We start from the raw sequence: 19,793 nt of genomic DNA, 5'->3' as shown, positions 1-19,793 counted from the left end.
ATTTTTACAAGTATTAAGGATGGTGATCTTCAGTTTGGTCCAGTGTGCTTCAATGTCCTCTGGGAGATTTTCAGAAGGGCAACCTGGAGATGTTGTACTTATGTTGTGTCTTTTAGGCTCTCAATGTTGAAACTGGGATGGCTCAGTTTATTTTACATTCTACTCTTCTGCATGATTTTGAAGGACAGATGGAGTTCAACACAGATAAGTGTGAGGTGATTCATTTTGGTAGGTCAAATTTGATGGCAGAATACAGTATAGTATTAATGGTAAGACTCTTGGCAGTGTGGAGGATCAGAGGGATCTTGGGGTCTGAGTCCAAAGGACACTCAAAGCTGCTGCGCAGGTTGACTCTGTGGTTAAGAAGGCATACGGCGCATTGGACTTCATCAATCGTGGGATTGTGTTTAGGAGCTGAGAGGTAATTTTGCAGCTATTTCAGACCCTGGTCAGACCCCATGGAGTACTGTGTTCACTTCTGATCGCCTCACTATGAGAAGGATGTGGAAACCATAGAAAGGGTGCAGAGGAGATTTACAAGGATGTTGCCTGGATTGGGGGGCATGCCCAATGAGAATAAGTTGAGTGAATGTGACCTTTTCTCCTTGGAGTGACAGAGGATGAGTGGTGACCTGATAGAGGTGCATAAGATGATGAAAGGCATTGATCGTGTGCATAGTCAGAGGGTTTTCCCAGGGCTGAAATGGCTAGCACGAGAGGGCACAGTTTTAAGGTGCTTGGAAGTAGGTACAGGGGAGATGTCAGGGGTAAGATTTTTTATGCAGAGAGTGGTGAGTGCATGGAATGGGCTTCCAGTGATGGTGGTGGAGGTGGATATGATAGGGTCTTTTGAGAGACTCCTGGATAAGTACATGGAGCTTAGTAAAATAGAGGGCAATGGGTAACCTTAGGTAATTTCTAAGTAAGTATATGTTTGGCACAGCTTTGTGGGCTGAAGAGCCTGTATTGTGCTGTAGGTTTTCTATCTTCCTATGACATTTATAAGCGAATAAGCCATTGGTGTGTCCAGCCTTTATCATCACTGATCATGCCTCTAGTATTCTTTACATCTCTGCAATCCCTCCTCCAAAAAATGACATCATCTATAAGATGCCAATTCCTTGAATGGGGATGCATCCACAAGTTTTCACCTTATTCCTTTGGTGAAACAGGGTGTTGGTGATGGTCAGGTCATGTTCAGCACACTTGGAGACTAAGAGTGCTCCACTGGAGTTAATGTTGCCAATACATTCCTTCCAAATTGTGCCTTTCCAAGAGTCACCGTCCTTGCCAACTCTAGCATTTAAGTACATGAGAAGAATGACCTTATCTTCCTTGGAAATATCTGATAGTATGCAGTCTAGGTCAGCATAGAATGTCTCCTTAACATCTTCTGGTGAGTCCAGGTTGGACTGCAGGCACTCACAGCTGTAGCTATTTGATTGTTAGCAAGCTGAAGGCACATGGTCATGAGATGGTCAACTGGCAATTTGGAGGGGTAACTGATGATGCTGTTCTTTATGCCGAATCCAACTCCATGGATTCTGGGTTCATCTGCTTATTTCTCCTTCCAGAAAAAAAGTGTATTCACCCTCTACTCCTTCCTCAGTCAACCACTTTTCAGAAAGGGCAGCAAGGTCAGTTTGGAATCTTCTCAGCTCTCGAGATGATATCAGTATGTCTTTTGCTGGTTTCGCTGTCTCTAAGTGTCCACGTATTCCGGGCTCCAAAACTTTTGTTTCAGACCACAGCTTGGTTATCCCACTGGTCACGGTAAACCAGTCAGGAGTGAGGAAACCGACTATTTTTAGGGCACCTTTTCTAGCACCTTCCCCATGTGGGGTGAGCAGAACAGGTCCTGAATAGGGCTGTTCAGTCATGGGTGGAGGTGCTGAAAAGCTCTATCTGCCTCAGTCCATGAGCAAGACGACTGTAACTAATACCCATTGCCTAAATGCCAGCTCCCAAACTTCACTGTCCTGCTCCTGTCACCACTTCCTGATTGTCACAGGGCTTTGCCCAAACTCTGCTGTTTTCACTGCAACCATTCTTCACCTCACAGGCCAAGACCTCCCACAAGGAATCTGAAAAGATTAGATACGGGGTTCTTTAACCTTAACAGGTTCAAGGCAGAGAGCAAGGTGTCAATTGCTTTCATCATGGAGCTCTAAATTGCAGAAAACATAGCTCATTCGGAGGAGGATCTACAATGCGAATGGATGCTTTTGCTACAGCATATAAACTCCTGGGACTTGATCTAAACATCAAGGAAACCCAGGTCCTATACCAACCTTCTGCAGATCAAGCTCCTAAACTTCCAATCATCCAAGTTAACAACATCCCTCTGGAGAGCACTGATCATTTCCCGTTTCTTGGCAGCCTTTACCTTCAAGAGTCACCATTGACCTTGAAATAAATTGCAAAATAGGACGTGCAAGTGGAGCTTTTGCCAGGCTGAGTAAAAGGGTTTTTGAAGATCAGGTATCAAAACCAACACTAAGCTTCTGGTCTATAAAGCTATAGTCCTCCTCTCCTTACTAAATGGAGTGGAGTCATAGACAACATACAGTAGGCACATAAAATACCTAGAAGCTTACCATCAAAGATGCCTTTGAAAGATTCTGAGAGCCTGCTGGAAAGACAGGCATACTAACTCCAGCATTCTGGAGGAAGCTAACATTAACTCCATAGCCACAATCATGATTCAACTCAAGTTGTGATGGGTTGGCCACATCATCCATATGTCTGACTCCTGCCTCCCTAAACAGCTCCTGTTTGGCCAACTCAAGGATACAAAGTGCACTACCTAGAGGGCAGAAAAAGTGGTTCAAGGACAATATCAAGACCTACCTGAGAAAGTGCCACATCAACCTGAATGGAGGGGAGAAATTAGTACAAGTTAGGGAAAGCTGAAGAAGAACTGTCTATGAGAGAACTGCAAGGCTCGAAGAATTCTCTTCAACGTTCCACTAAAACTAAGCAGTTTCAATGCAACGAGAGGATGGGAAAGGCCAACCAGCTAGATCCACCACCACCTCAATGGCCAACACTGCAATAGGACTTGTGCATCATGAATCGGTCATCTCAAGACCAGATCAACCACCAGGAGAAGAATCGTATGTCGAATATGAGTTTTCGCTGAAGATGATGATAAGATTGTCAGAGGTTACAGCACGATATAGGTCAGTTCTAGATTTAAGCAGAGAAATGGCAGATGGAGTTTTATCTGGCCGATTGTGAGATGTTGCACTTTGTAAAGGGAAAGTACTGTTAATGGCAAGACCCTATACATTGTCAATGTATAGAGGGATCTTGGGATCCAAGTTCATAGCCACACAGGTTGATATTTACCCAGACATTTAATTGTGGTCATCTCGTGATAGGAAGAATGCAGAGGCTTTAATGAAGGTATGAAAGTTTACTTTCTTGGAATAGAAGGCATGTGTTATAAAGAGAGATTGGACAAACTGGGTTGTTTTCTCTGGAGTGTTGTAGTTGAGGGGAGATCTGAGAGAAGTTTAAAAGATTATGAGAGGCATAGATAGAGTAAATAGACAATATCTTTTTTCCTAAGTTCAAAATGGATAATACTAGAGAGTACACACTTAAGCTGAGAGGGGTTAAGATTTTTTTACACATAGAACGTTGAGTGTGCTGTCAGGGGTGGTGGTGGAGGCAAATATGACAGAGGCATTTATAAGGCTCTTAGACAGAATATGAATGTGCTGAGATGAAGGGGATATGGACAAGTCTAGGCAGAAGGGATTTAACTAGTTTGGCACAACATTGTGAGCCAAAGGACCAATTCCTGTACTATAATGTCTGTCTTCAGTGTTCAATAACTGAAAGAGTACCACAACACAAGTGAAGATCAAATATAGGGAAGGAAGCCGAGTAGTTAAGAGTGTGGAGGGAATATGATTTAGGGAGCAGGAGATGTGTCTTATGGCCAAGATAAATTGGGGGACAACAGTGCAGAAGATGGGAAATGTTTGAATTCAGAGCCTGGAGTGGGGGAGGGGTGCACTATGAAAATGTAAGCACATTGGACTAGGGCGGGGCTCCCAAACTTCTTTATGCCATGGACCTTTACCATTAACCAAGGGGTCCCGAGACCCCAGTTTGGGAACCTCTTGGTGAAGGAAATGCCAGATGTGACTTGATGGAAGTATCTTAAGGTCAAAATAAATATGTGAACTCGTTTCATATTTTGTGGGAGACAATCTGGAGCTGGTGGTTTTGGGGGATGTTTAAGTAGATGGTTTGCACTGTGAAAAGAAAATCAAAAGGTTATCTTTATATTCCTGGATGACCTTAAAAAGCTAGAATGGAGAGAAAGACCCTAAAGTACTATTAAGTCCAGCCAGATTTGATTCATAAACATGTCGCCCACAAAAGATGTTCAAATCTACAGCCTTTGAAGTTAAAAGATACATAATGTTTTCACTGCTTTTATGGAAATGGCAAAGAAATTTATGAACTTTGAAATTAATACATTTTTGTGATTTTTTAAAAAATACATGCAACATAAACATAAAAAAACATTTTGTACAATGTTTAGTTGTCAATCTGACTCAATGAAAAGATCTCATACAGTTAAAAACAAAACATAGTCCTTTGATCTTTGCATATTATGACTTTTGGTAATTTTCTTACCAATAGGTTTTGCCTTGCTGCATGTAGCTCATGGAGCAAGAAGTTCAGACTTCCAACCACAGTACGTATATCAGCTCTGAATCGGTCTGAGAAAAGGTCAACCCCAGGAATAAGTTCAAGAACATCACAGTCAAATCCTATTTCATATGATGCATATTCACGGTCAGTTCTTGGGTGTGGAATAGAAGCCCTGAATAGTCCCTAAAGGACAAAAAGAGAGTATGTTTTGTTTAAAAGTTACCAATTTCATTTTCCAATACTTACTGTCTGCATTCAATTTCCAGATTGCAGAACCATCCAGAGTGACCAGAGATCCTTTTGAAGTCATAGTCATAGAGTACAGCACAGAATCAGGCCCTTCAGCCCATCTAGTCCATGCCAAATCCATTTAAACTGCCTAATCCCATTGACCTGCATCAGAACCATAGCCGTCCATATCCCTTGCATCCATGTACCTAACTAAACTTATCTTAAAATTTCAATCCAGCTCGCATGCACCACTTGTGCTGGTAGATCACTCCACACTCTCATGACCCTCTAAGTGAAGAAGCTTCCCATCATGTTTCCCTTAATCCTCACTTTTCAGCCTCAGCCCAAGTGGGACTGTAGTGTCACTCAATCTCAGAGGAAAACACCTGCAAACACGAGGAAATCTGCAGATGCTGGAAATTCAAGCAACACACACAAGATGCTGGTGGAATGCAGCAGGCCAGGCATGTCTCAGCCCGAAACGTCGACAGTACTTCTCCCAATAGATGCTACCTGGCCTGCTGCATTCCACCACCATTTTGTGTGTGTTGAGGAAAATACATGTTTGCATTTATCCCATCTATAACCCTCATAATTTTGTACACCTCTATCAAATCTCCTCTTAATCTTCTATGTTCTAAAGAATACAGTCCTAACCTATTCAATTTTTGCTTTGATCTCAGTTCCTCCAGACCTGGCAACATCCTTGTAAATGATCTCTGCACTCTCTCAACCTTGTTTACATCTTTCCTGTGTACGGGTAACCAAAACTGATCACAATACTCCAAATTAGGCCTCACAAACATCTTAGACAACTTCACCATGACATCCCATATTCTGTACTTAATACATTATTATATATATTATTATATATTATATATATTAATATATTGTTAATAATAATATGAGGGATAAGGCGCCAAAAGATTTCTTTATGATCCTATCTACCCGTGACACTATTTACAACAAATTATGGACCTGTATTCCTAGATCCCTTTGTTCGACCACACTCCTCAGTAAGCCCTACTGTTCACTGTGTAAGACCCACCCTGGTTGATCCTACCAAAGTGCAAAACCTCACATTTGTCTGCATTAAAGTTCACCTGCCATTTTTCATCCAATTTTTCCAACTGATGCAGATCCCTCTGCAAGCCACAATAGCCTTCCTCGCTGTCCACTACACTCCCAATCTTGGTGTCATCCACAAATTTGCTGATCCAGTTAACCACATTATCATCTTTGATATAATGACAAACAACAAAGGAATCAGCATGGATCCCTGTGGCACACCACTAGTCACAGGCCTCCAGTCAGAGAGACAACTCTCTACTACCACTCTCCAGCTTCTCTCACAAAGCCAATGTCCAATCCAATCTACCACCTCATCCTGTATGCTGAGTGACTGAACCTTCTTTTCCAGTCTCACACGTAGGACCTTGTCAAAGACCTTATCTAAACTGCTGAAGGAGGAGGAGAGAGGAATATGTCTCTCAAGATTCAAGATTGTTTAGTGGCAGAATCTGGATAGAAACTTCAAAGAATGATCGATTGAATGTGGAGACTGAAGGAGTGTAAGGTAAGGTTCTTGCTCTATTTAGGAAGAGAAAGGTCAAGAGCAAAGGCAAGGAAAATATATATTGACTGTCCTTAGTTAAGGAAGAAGGAAGATACCTGCACAGAATATGTCATTATCAGAGTAAATATGAAGGAGATGGAGGAACAGGTAGATGGATTCATGTCCTTACAGGAGGCTGGATGGGAGTAAGTGTGATTAAGGTAGCTGTGAGTGTCGCCAATGATGCTGGTGATTAGCCTACCCCCTGACATGGAGGGTTCCTTGGATTTGCTAGTGTTACCTTCCACTTTCGTGAGAATACATTGGGTTGAGTTCTCAATATTTCACTTTTGAATAAATCTCACTACAAGCTGTTCATACAGCACAATTCCTGTTTCCTTGTCCTATCATATTGAAATCAGTCTTCCTCCACTTCAGGACCTTAATTTCCAGTCTATACCCAACTTTCTCTATAACCACTTTCCAATCCACAGAGCTTGCCATCTCAAGGTGCCACTGATACTCCAACCACTTACCAATTACAATCCCAAAGGTTGTTTAGTACAACTCTAATGATCTATTTCATATAACTTTTCTGGATGTAGCATAAAAACTCACCCTCATTTCATACCTAGGCAATTGTGGAACCACCATTACACCAATATTTTCACATTTCTGTGATGTGCCTCTGGTGAGACCACACTTAAGAGTATAGTGTTCAGTTCTGATCACTTCATTATAGGAAGGATGTGGAAGCTATGGAGAGGGTGCAGAGGAGATTTACCAGGATGCTGCCTGGATTGGAAAACAAGTCTTATGAGGCAAGGTTAGCAGAGCTGGGACTTTTCTCTTTGAAGCGTAGAAGGATGAGAGGGGACTTGATAGAGGTCTACAAGATTATGAGAGGCACAGACAGTACCTGTTTCCCAGGGCATGAATAGCAAACACCAGAGAACATATGTACAAAGTTAAGGAAGGGAAGCTTAGGGGAGAACAGAGTGATCTAGGAATAATGGTGCATAGTTCCCTGAAGGTGGAATCTTATGTGGATAGGGTGGTGAAGAAAGCTTTTGGTATGCTGACCTTTAGAAATCAGAGTATAGGAGTTGGAATGTAATGTTGCAATTGTACAAGGCATTAGTAAGGCCGAATTCGGAGTATTGTGTACAGTTCTGGTCACCGAATTATAAGAAAGATGTCAACAAAATAGAGAGAGTACAGAGAAGATTTACTAGAATATTACCTGGGTTTCAGCACTTGAGTTACAGGGAAGGGTTGAACAAGTTAGGTCTTTATTCTTTGGAGCATAGAAGGTTGAGGGGGGACTTGATAGAGGTATTTAAAATAATGAGGGGGATAGATAGAGTTGATGTGGATAGGCTTTTTCCATTGAGAGTAGGGGAGATTCAAACAAGAAGACATGAGTTGAGAGTTAGGGGGCAAAAGTTTAGGGGTAACATGAGGGGGAACTTCTTTACTCAGAGAGTGGCAGCTGTGTGGAACGAGCTTCCAGTATAAGTGGTAGAGGCAGGTTCGGTATTGTCATTTAAAGTAAAATTAGATAGGTATATGGACAGGCTAGGAATGGAGGGTTATGAGCTGAGTGTGGGTCAGTGGGACTAGGTGAGAGTAAGCGTTTGGCATGGACTAGAAGGGCCGAGATGGCTTGTTTCTGTGCTGTAATTGTTATATGGTTATATGGGAGACGTCAGGGGTGATTTTTTTTTTACACAGAGGATTGTGGGTGCCTGGAATGACTTGCCAGGGATGGTGGTGGAGGCTAAAACATTAGGGGTATTTAAGAGCCTCTTGGACAGGCACATGGATGAAAGAAAAATAGAGGGTTACGGAGTAGTGTGGGTTTACTACTTTTTTTTAAAAGGAATATATGGGTCGGCACAACATCGAGAACTGAAGGGCCTGTACTGTGCTGTAGTATTCTAGTATTCTAGTGTCTAGTGTCTACACATCAGAATCAGATTTCATGAACTTTGTTAACTTAGCAGCAGCAGTAAGGCATGATAATATAGCAAAAATGAGTAAAACAAATACATAGAACATAGAATAGTACAGCACAGCACAGGCCCTTTGGCCCACGATGTTGTGCCGACCTTTAAACCCTGCCTCCCATATAACCCCCCACCTTAAGTTCCTCCATATACCTGTCCAGTAGTCTCTTAAATTTCACTAATGTATCTGCCTCCACCACTGACTCAGGCAGTGCATTCCACACACTAACTACTCTGAGTAAAAAACCTTCCTCTAATATCCTTCTTGAACTTCCCACCCCTTACCTTAAAGCTATGTCCTCTTGTATTGAGCAGTGGTGTCCTGGGGAAGAGGTGCTGGCTGTCCACCTTATCTATTCCTCTTAATATCTTGTAAACCTCTATCATGTCTCCTCTCATCCTTCTTCTCTCCAAAGAGTAAAGCCTTATCTCCCTTAATCTCTGATCATAATGCATATTCTCTAAACCAGGCAGCATCCTGGTAAATCTCCTCTGTACCCTTTCCAATGCTTCCACATCCTTCCTATAGTGACGTGACCAGACCTGGACACAGTACTCCAAGTGTGGCCTAACCAGAGTTTTATAGAGCTGTATCATTACCGCAAGACTCTTAAACTCTATCCCTCGACTTATGAAAGCTAACACCCCATAAGCTTTCTTATCTACTCTATCTACCTGTGAGGCAACCTTCAGGGATCTGTGGACATGTACTCCCAGATCCCTCTGCTCCTCCACACTGCCAAGTACCCTGCCATTTCCTTTGTACCCTCCCTTAGCATTTTCCTTCCAGTGTACCACCTCACACTTCTCCAGGTTGAACTCCATCTGCCACTTCTCAGCCCAGTTCTGCATCCTATTAATGTCTCTTTGCAATCTTTGACAATCCTCTACACTATCTACAACACCACCAACCTTTGTGTTGTCTGCAAACTTGCCAACCCACCTTTCTACCCCCACATCCAGGTTGTTAATAAAAATCACGAAAAGTAGGGGTCCCAGAACCAATCCTTGTGGGACACCACTAGTCACAACCTTTCAATCCAAATGTACTCCCTCCACCACGACCCTCTGCTTTCTGCAGGCAAGCCAATTCTGAATCCACCTGGCCAAACTTCCCTGGATGCCATGGCTTCTGACTTTCTGAATAAGCCTATCGTGTGGAACCTTGTCAAATGACTTACTAAAATCCATGTAGATCACATCCACAGCACTACCCTCGGCTATATGCCTGGTCAAAGAACTCTATCAGGCTTGTTAGACACGATCTGCCCTTCACAAAGCCATGCTGACTGTCCCTGATCAGACCATGATTCTCTAAATGCCCATAGATCCTATCTCTAAGAATCTTTTCCAACAGCTTTCCCCACCACAGACTTAAAGCTTACTGGTCTATAATTACCCGAACTATCCCTACTTCCTTTTTTGAACAAGGGGACAACATTCGCCTCCCTCCAATCCTCCGGTACCATTCCTGTGGATGAGGACATAAGGATCCTAGCCAGAGGCTCAGCAATCTCTTCCCTCACCTCTTGGAGCAGCTTGGGGAATGTTCCGTCAGGCCCCGGGGTCTTATCTGTCCTAATGTATTTCAACAACTCCAACACCTCCTCTCCATTGGAACTAATCAGGTGCCAATCAATATTAGGGAAGTTAAAGTCACCCATGGTAACAACCCTGTTATTTTTGCACCTTTCCAAAATCTCCCTCCCAGTCTGCTCCTCAGTATCTCTGCTGCTACCAGGGGGCCTATAGAATAATCCCAATAGAGTAACTGCTCCCTTCCTGTTCCTGACTTCCACCCATACTGATTCAAAAGAAGATCCTGCTGCATTACCCACCCTTTCTGTAGCTGTGATAGTATCCCTGACCAGGAATGCCACCCCTCCTCCCCTTCCCCCCCACCATCTCTTTAAAAGCACTGAAATCCAGGAATATTGAGAATCCATTCCTGCCCTTGTGCCAGCCAAGTTTACAGTAAGTATTTTTCTGTACATCAAACAGATCAATTAAAAACAGTGCAAAAACAGAAGTAATAAAAATGTGAGGTAGTGTTATTGGGTTCAATGTCTATTTAGGAATCAGATGGCATAGGAGAAGAAGCTGTTCTTGAATCACCGAGTGTGTGCCTGTAGGCTTCAGTACTTCCTTCCTGACAGTAACAATGAGAAGAGGGCATGGGCATGTCCTGGATGATGGTGAACCTTAATCATGAACGCCACCTTTCTGAGGCACCGCTCCTTGAAGACGTCTTGAATACTACGGAGGGTAGTACCCAAGATGGAGTTGACTAATTTTACAACTTACTGTAGCTTCTTTTGATCCTGTTCTGTAGCAACCCCCCCCCCCCCCCAACATACCAGACAGTGATGCAGCCTGTCAAGATGCTTTCCACAGTACATCTATAGAAGTTTTCGAGTGTTTTAGATGACAAACTTAATCAACTTAATCTCCTCAAACTCATAATGAAACTCGCTGTCCTACCTTCTTTATATCCGCATTTGATGTGTTGGGACCAGATTAGATCCACAGATATCTTGACACCCAGGGATTTAAAATTGCCCTCTTTCGTTTTCAGCTCCCTTTGTGAGGATTTGTTCGTGTTCCCTCGTGCTATCCTTTCTAAAGTCCATAATCAACTCTTTGGTTTTACTATTGTTGAGTGCAATGTTGCTGCGACACCACTCCACTAGTTGGTATATTTCACTCCTGTATACCCTCTTGTCTCCATCTGAGATTTTGCCACCAATAGTTGTATCCTGCTCCTACTGACCATTTGGAGGTCTCCAATGTACTTCCAGGAAAGTGACTGCCCCTTTTGGTTTCTAAACTTCACCTTATGGCCTTATTTCTGGGATATCTAACCACACTGCATCAATGGCCTCTCTGATTAATATTGTGAAGCTACTGGTCTTTTACATCCCCAGTGAAATGCTGCATTGCCATAGAGTCATAATGGATGTAGTCAAGCCAAGGTGACTAGCAGACACCCTTCCATATTAATCCCAACATCCAGCACTTGCTCCATACCCTCTATGCCAAGGCAATTTCAGTATTTATCTAGACACTTCCTATTTGTTGTCAGCAATTCTGTTTCTACCACTCTCTCAGGAAATATGTTCCAGGAACTCATGACGTGCTGGGTGAAGCAGGTTCCTCTCAAATCCCCTCTAAGTTTTCTCCCCCTTATCCTAATACTGCGTCCTCCGGATTTATCATCTCTGATGTGGGGAAGAATCTCCAGTAGTGTACCATATCCTACAATATATACCTCATATTTTAACTTCCTCTGCTCCAGGTAGTATAGACCTACCTTCTCCGATCTTTCCTCATAACTGAACAGTTCATCCCAATCAACACCCTGGTGAATTTTCTCCACATCCTCTCTAGCCCATCACATGTTTCCAATAGTATGCTGACCAGAACTGCACACAGTACGTCTGACCATGATTCTGTAAATTTGGAGCAAATCTCCCTGTTCTTGGATTCAGTGTCCCAACTAATGAAGACCAGTATCCCATATGCTTTCTTAACCATATTATCTGTCCACATTTGCAACCAACAAGCTACTTTGGAGTTCCACTTCAAAGTCTCTCTGCTCCTCAGTATTCGATGGAAATCCACCATTGTGTATGTCCTAGTATCATCAGTACTCCCAAAAAGCATCTCCTCTGATTTATCAGGGTTGAACTCCATGTGCCACTTCTCAGCCCATTTTACTAAGATTTCACCACATAGACTCACTATTCTCTATACTATCAATAACTACCAATCTTTGTGTCAAGGGTGAACTTACTGATCACATCTCCTACATCTATATCGAAATTGAGCATGTGTATTTCAAACAGCAAGAGTCACAACACAGATCCTATAGAACATCTTTAATCACAGGCATATAATCATAACAATAACCCCCACCATCATTCTCTTTTTTCTATTCCCAAGCCCATTTTGGAGCAAATTTATGAACTTGCAATGGTTTGCACAGGGATCAAACATTTTGGACCAGTCTCCATGTGACTGTCAAAGGATTACTGAAGTCCATATAAAACAAATCTACATTGGCCATCCCTGATCAATCCCTGCTTTTCCAAATGATCACTAATTTTGACCCTCAGTATTTTCAATAACTTCCTTAAAAATGATGTTGGGCTCACAGGTCTATAATAACCACGGTTTTCCTGCTGCTTTTCTAAGGAAGAGGTGCCACTTTTGTTGCCCTCCAATCATCTGGTTTCTTATTTGTTGTCAGTGGGGATTTAAAGATCTCAGCCAGGGCCACACTGATACTTTCCATTTCCTCCCACAGCAGTCTGGTATAAATCTCAACTTGCACTGATGATTTATCCATATAAAGCCTCCTTAAGGCATCAAGTACCACTGCTTTATTTATGGAGACTTGCAGTAGACTTTCACCTTCACTTTTGCTGGACCCTCCAACAACAAAGTCTGTTCACTTGTTTGTGAATACTGATGAAAAGAATTCACCTAGGTCCTCAGTGAAACCTTTTTGCTCCACACACAGACTGCCATTTTTTTGTCAATAACCTGGTTAAGTCTTTTGCCACCAATATACTTATAAAATGCCTTAAGATTTATCTTCCTCTTTGCCTTCCTAATTTCATCTTTACATATTCTTGACAAGCCTCCCTTGTCTTTAGTTCTCCATACCCACCATGTGCTTCCTTTTTCTCTCTTTAAGTAACCCTCAATATCCCTTAACATCTAAGGTTCTCTGCATTTGTTAATCTTGATGATGGATGCTGCTTTTCTGTAACAGTGCTCCATGTAGGTGTGCTCAGTGGTAGGGAAGACTTTACCAGTGATGAACTGGGCTGTATCCACTACTTTTTGCAGGCTTTTCCATTCAAGGGTATTGGTGTTTCCCTACCAGGCCCTGATGCAATTATTCAATATACTCTCCACCACACAAGTATGACACGGTGAATCTTTGGCAAACTTCTACCATGCTTTCTTTGTAATGGCAGTTACATGCTGGAACCAGAGCAGGTCCTTTGAAATGATAACACTGAGGAATTTAAAGTTGTTGACCTCTCCACCTCTAATCTCCCAATAAGCACTGGCTCATGGGCCTTCAGTTTCCTCCTCCTGAAGTCAATAATCAGCCCCTTGGGTCTTGCTGATATTCAATACTAACACCTGTCAAGCCTAATCAATAAGGCTCAAAACCTTAGCCTTAATACCTCCTTGTGCAACTAGATCCTTGATTTCCTCACTCATAGACCACAGTCAGTTAAGACTGGCAACAACATCTCCTTCATACTCTCCATCACACAAGGGCACCACAAGCTGTGTGCTTAGTTCCTGCTTTCCTCGCTTTACACATATGACTGTGTGGCCAAGCACAGCTCCAATGCCATATTCAAGTTTTCTGATGACACCACTGTTGTGGACTGTATCAAGGTGCTGACGAATCAGTATATATGAGGGAGATGATAAATCTGCCTGATTAGTGCTGTAACAACAACTCAATATCTTACTCAATGTCAGCAAGACCAAGGACCTGGTTATTGACTTCAGGAGGAGGAAACCAGGGGTTCATGAGCCAGTCTTCAACTGGAGGATCAGAGGTGAAGAGGATCAGCAATGTTAAATTTCTGTGTGTCACTAATTCAGAGGACCTGTCCTGGGTCCAGCTCGTGAGTGCAATTATAAAGAAAACACGGCAGTGCTTCTGCTTCCTTAGGAGTTTGTAAAGATTTGCCATGACATCTAAAACATTGACAACTTCTACAGATGTGTAGTGGACATTGACTGACTGCATCACAGCCTGGTATGGAAACACCAATGCTCTTGAACAGAAAATCCTACAAAAATTGGTGGATAGGCTCAATCCATCACAGGTAAAGCCCTCACCACCTTTGAGCATATCTACACAAAACACTGTTGCAGGAAAACAGCATCCATCATCAGGGACCCCCAAAACAAGGACATACTCTCTTCTTGCTGCTGCCACCAGGAAGAGGGTACAGGAACCTCAGAACTCACACCACCAGATTCAGGGATAGTTACTACCCCTCAACCATCAGGCTCTTGAACCAAAGGGGTTAATTCACTAGTACATCTATTATGGATATGTGGAGTATGTCTGCAAGAAATTGAAGCTCAGGGTTGTATATGGTGACATATCTACACTTTTATAATAAATTTACTTTGATTTTGACTTTTGAACTTCTCTTTTACATCCCCCATTGTCTCACTTGAAAGTTCTATACTCTGGGATATAGAGTTGCTAGGCCCACCCACTTTTCAACCACGTCTCTGTGATGTCAACAATATTGCAGCCCTGATTTCAGGTAATATAAAAAAGGGCATATAATCATAATTTACCTTAAAGAAAAAACTTGATAAGATACAGCAATTGATTTTGAATTTGAAGTCCGATAACGTAATAAACCTAAATCACAAGAACAAGCTATTATTTAACAAAAGACATGGTTATGGCAAACAGAGTGAAATACTAATAAAGATACAGGGAGTAAGTGAATTTAATTGGAGCTTTTTTATGTATTTAAATATATTCCTTCATTTATAAACATGTGAAAAGAACTATACCTGTGTTCATTATTCAAATTCATTCAACCAGTAGCTACAGTATATAAAAGTCAATACAAAAAATTTACTTTCAAAACAGCATAGGTAGACAAAAAGAAAACAAAGATCTACAATCCTATCAGCCTGATAATGGCAGTCAAGACAATGGCAGAAACTTTCACAAAGGGTTGAATTCAAGAAAGTATTAATAGATTTGATTAGAGTCAATGTGGATTTAGGAAAGGGAACTCATATCATTGGAGAGTAGATGACTGGATGCAGTACATTTGGATTATTTGAAGGCTTTCAACAATGCTCCTCACAGGAGGATGGTAGACAAGGTTAGTGCACATGCAACTTTGGGTAACCCTTAACCCCTTTACCAATTTACAATGACCAAATAACATACTGGGAGGGAACTGGGGTACCTAGAGGAAACCAATGCAGAACATCAAAAAAACTCTTTTCAGGAGGCACTGGAATTGAACTCCAAATGGTTCGAGCTGTAATGGCGTCATGCTAACCGTTATGTTACCATAGTGCCTTATGCCAGGCAACGATTAAGGAAGAGATTGTCAAGTTTAATTTCAAGATTAATTGTCATTCAACCATACACATGAATACAGCCAAATGAAACAGCGTTCATCCAGGTCCAAGGTGCAAAACACAGTACCAACATTCATAAATAGTACACAGCCCATAGCACATGTTACTGATGTTTAGTGGCAAATATCCCACAATATCCTGATTATTGGCCAATGACTTATCTGCAACAACCGTATAAGAGAAGGCTCGAGGCTGGTTATTCTTAAGTCACTTCCTCAAAGCCATTACATCTACAAGGCATATTCAAAACGCTGGAATGCTCTCCATTTGCTGAAACAACATCCAAGCTAAAGCAATTAATTCACTGGGCTCCCAATCTAGCACCTTCCACTACTGCCATACCATTGCCATAGACTGCATTATTAAAACAAGCACTACAGCAGATCTTACAGGCCTCTTAAACAGCACAATTCAGCCTCTCAATATCTACCCCACTCCCAGGGAAGCAGTCTTATGCAAACAGCACTGTTTTGAAGTTCCATTACAAACCTACCTGACTGAAAATTTCCTCATTAAAAATTGGTTAAAATCCTACCAAAATGAACTGTGAGAATAAATGTTACAAAAGTACAATGTTGTAGCTAGAAAAGCTGCAGTGACAAGAGTCTAATCCTGACTTCTGGTGCTGTGTTTGTGGAGTAAACAACGTATTTCCAAGATGGCGGCACGACGCAGCTTGCAGCGGCCACTCCGGAGCTGATTATCTGTTATTTGTGAAGTGGGGTGCTGTACGCAATCATAATTGATTGAAAACGGATGTGGGAGCATGGAGGAACATCGGGAAATCTCCAGGAAGACCTTCTTCGTTGCTGCTGCTGCTGTGAGGTCCGGGACTCTGCTGGGAAGAACAGGCCCCCAAGTCCTTGGGGTTGCGTTGCCGATGGGGGTTGGCGGGGCTGTCTTAATACACTCAGCAGAGGATGGTGCTCGGAGAAGCTGTGCCGGAGGGGATGGTTCAACGGACTCGGAGGCCGCTGCGGTCAGTTCACTTTCGGTGTGTGCTGTGTCTGCGAGGCTGGGTTTGACGGAGCTTTCATTGTGTGCTGCGTCTGCGAGGCTGAGTCAGGCGGCGCCATGGAAGTCCATAGCGAGGGTATTCCCTTCTGCCGCCGGCGTGGGATGGCGAGTCTGTCAGGACCCTGGGGACTTGTAATAACTGTGTGGTGATTTCTTTTGAACTTATAGTCCTTTAACATCTTTTCACTATTTTTACTGTGCCCATGGTCTGTTTTTTTTTATCAATTATGCTATTGTTTGCACTGTTGTAACTATGTGGTTTTGCGCAGGTCTTGTAGCTTTAGTTTTTGGTCTTGTTTTGTCTGGTGGATTTGGAGCTCCTTTCCGTGGAACGCGCTAAGACGGTAGCGTGATATTAATATGCAGCAGCCTCTCAGGATTCTGGATTGGGGATTGCCAAACGTTATGTGGATTTTCTGGTGTAGTCTGTTTTGTCATATGCTTTTGTGATATTATTCTGGAGGAACGTTGTCTCATTTTTTAACTGCATTGCATTTGTCGTTTCTAAATGACAATAAACTGAATCTGAATCTGAATGTTTCCTCTGGGTCTTCTATTTTTCAACCATATTTTAAAGATGGAATGATCTAGGTGGGCTGAAAGCCTGTTCTGTGCTGAATGACTTTAATGCTCTACTATTGTCTATAATTATTCAAGAAAATGTCTCATCACCATGCATACCCCATGCAGGAATAAAAAAACAAAATAAATACTAGGACAATGTATCAAAAGCAAATTTTAAAATGGAAGAACACCTTCCAAGGTTGGTTAATCAAATAAATGTACATTTCCATGTTGAAGTCACTGCACTCACCTCTTTTTCTCTCAACAAAAATATCAGGGTGGCATGGTAGCTTAGCGGTTAGCGTAACACTATTACAGGGTCAATTCTACCACTGTCTGTAACAATTTTGTATATTCTGGCCATGACTGTATAGGTTTCCCCTGGGTGTTTCGGTTTCCTCCCACTTTCTAAAGATGCACGTTTAGAGTCAGTGAGCTGTTGGCACGCTACGTTGGCACCGGATGTGCGGCAACACTTGCAGGCTGCCCAGAACAATCCTCAGTATTAAGAATGACACATTTCATTGTATATTTCAGTGTGCATACATGTAACAAATAAAGCTAATCTTTAAAAATCTTTTATCTTTTCTTCTCTTTATTAAGGAGCAGAATAGTCTCCTGTTTAAATTCCTCATCTTTTCTGTGACATACATTTGATGTGTGCAACTTTGTAAATTTAATTTTGACAAACACAATAAGGAATAACTTTTGGTTTCTTACTTACTATAGAAACAAATATAATATCTGTGGCTTGCCATACTTACTGAGCTATTTTTGCAGTTAAGACTCCAGCCAATAGACACCCCCAGATACCAGCTCGAGATAGCAGGGCTTCACTAAAATCTTTGGAATGCTTAAATGAAATGCCGCTGCTTTCCATGTCTTGCCAGTTATTTATAAAGTCAGTCACATTCAAGGCCATATCAATTGCTTGAGACCAACATCTGAAAGAGTGCCTGAAAAAAAAAATTGTCCCATTGTAGGCAATTAAACATTAGCATGCCAAAACCTACAAGTGGGAATGTTGGCTGGTCACCAAAGTGCTACTCCTGACAACCTAGGAAGAATGTTACTTGCTGCAAAGTACTCATGTTTCCAGTAACTTGCTGTCTTGCACATCCCATGTATTTGCAAATGTAAGCCTGCAAATTACATGGGAACACAAATCTTGAGGGAACTATGGAAGGAGGGTGAAAAATTAAACTACAAATTGAAGAATGGGAAAGAGACAGAAAAACAGGATCTTGATTAAGAATCAATTGAGAAGAATAAAATCCTTCTAAGGATAAAGAAGCATCCTACAGCACTGGAAGACAGGGGAACTCATACAAGCAAGGGAGGAAAGGAGGGAGAGGGAAGAAGCAGTGCAAACTAGAGAAGGTGCAAAGGAAAGAGTTAGGGAGAGGTAGAAACTGTAAACAAGGGGAAGTAGCAAGAAAGAAGAGTCTAGGGAAGGGGAAGGAGAGAGCAAGGGAACAACAAACTGGATGGTGGGAGAAACACTGTTTCACAAATTTGGAGGGAGAGAAAAACAGAGGTGATACCATAAGACATAGGAGCAGAATTAGGCCATTCAGCCTATTGAGTCTGTTCCACCATTCCATCATGGTTGATCCCAGATCCCACTCAACCCCTTACACCTACCTTCCCGCTATATCCTTTGATGCCCTGACCCATCAGGAAACGATCAACTTCTGCCTTAAATATACCCATGGACTTGGCCTCCACCGCAGTCTGTGGCAGAGTATTCAACAGATTCCTACTCTCTGGCTAAAAAATTCCTCCTTACTTTTGCTCTGAAAGGTCAAGCTGCAATTTTGAGGCTGTGCCCTCTAGTTCTGGATACCCCCACCATAGGAAACATCCTCTTCACATCCGCCCTATCTAGTCCTTTCCACATTTGGTAGGTTTCAATGAGATCCCCACGCATTCTTCTAAATTCCAGTGAGTACAGGCTCAAAGCTGCCAAACACTCCTCATATGTTAACCCCTTCATTCCTGGAATCATCTTCATGAACCTCCTCTGGATTCTCTCCAATGACAACACATCCTTTCCGAGATAATGAGTCCAAAACAGTTGACAATACTCTGTGCAGCCTGACTAGTGTCTTCTAAAGGCTCAGCATTATCTCCTTGCTTTTATATTCTATTCCCCTAGAAATAAATGCCAGCATTGCATTTGCCTTCTTTACCACAGACTCAACCTGTAAATTAACCTTCTGGGAGTCTTGCACAAGGACACCTAAATCTCTGCACCTCCTCCCCATTTTGATAATAGTCCGCACTATTGTTCCTTTTACCAAAATGCATTATCATACATTTCTCAACATTGTATTCCATCTGCCACTTTTTGCTCATTCTTCCAATTTGTCTAAGTCCAGCTGCAATCACATTGCTCTCTACCCCCTCTTCATCATTTGCAAACCTTGCCATAAAGTCATCAATTCCATTACCCAAATCACTGACAAACAATGTAAAAAATAGCAGTCCCAATACTGACCTCTTAGGAACACCACCAGTCAATGGCAGACAACCAGTAAAAGTCCCCTTTATTCCCACTCCCTCCCTCCTGCCTGTGAGCCATT

General features: G+C 42.2%; 1 protein-coding gene across 1 annotated transcript in view; it reads right to left on the bottom strand.

Moving 5' to 3' along the window:
* Nucleotides 1-19,793, bottom strand: part of LOC132403954 (cilia- and flagella-associated protein 54-like) — a 460,583-nt gene that overhangs the window by 208,026 nt on the left and 232,764 nt on the right. Inside the window, exons 44-46 of the mRNA XM_059987831.1 lie at nucleotides 17,973-18,164; nucleotides 14,818-14,884; nucleotides 4,657-4,857 (exon numbers count right to left, since the gene is read on the bottom strand). Coding sequence (XP_059843814.1) covers nucleotides 4,657-4,857; nucleotides 14,818-14,884; nucleotides 17,973-18,164 — 460 coding nt within the window. The remainder of the gene's footprint in view (nucleotides 1-4,656; nucleotides 4,858-14,817; nucleotides 14,885-17,972; nucleotides 18,165-19,793) is intronic.

The sequence above is a fragment of the Hypanus sabinus genome, chromosome 13 (genome assembly GCF_030144855.1).
Source record: "Hypanus sabinus isolate sHypSab1 chromosome 13, sHypSab1.hap1, whole genome shotgun sequence".
NCBI classification, from domain to species: domain Eukaryota; kingdom Metazoa; phylum Chordata; class Chondrichthyes; order Myliobatiformes; family Dasyatidae; genus Hypanus; species Hypanus sabinus.
Note: the sequence above shows the minus strand (reverse complement) of the source record. Positions and strands in the feature narration are given on the sequence as shown.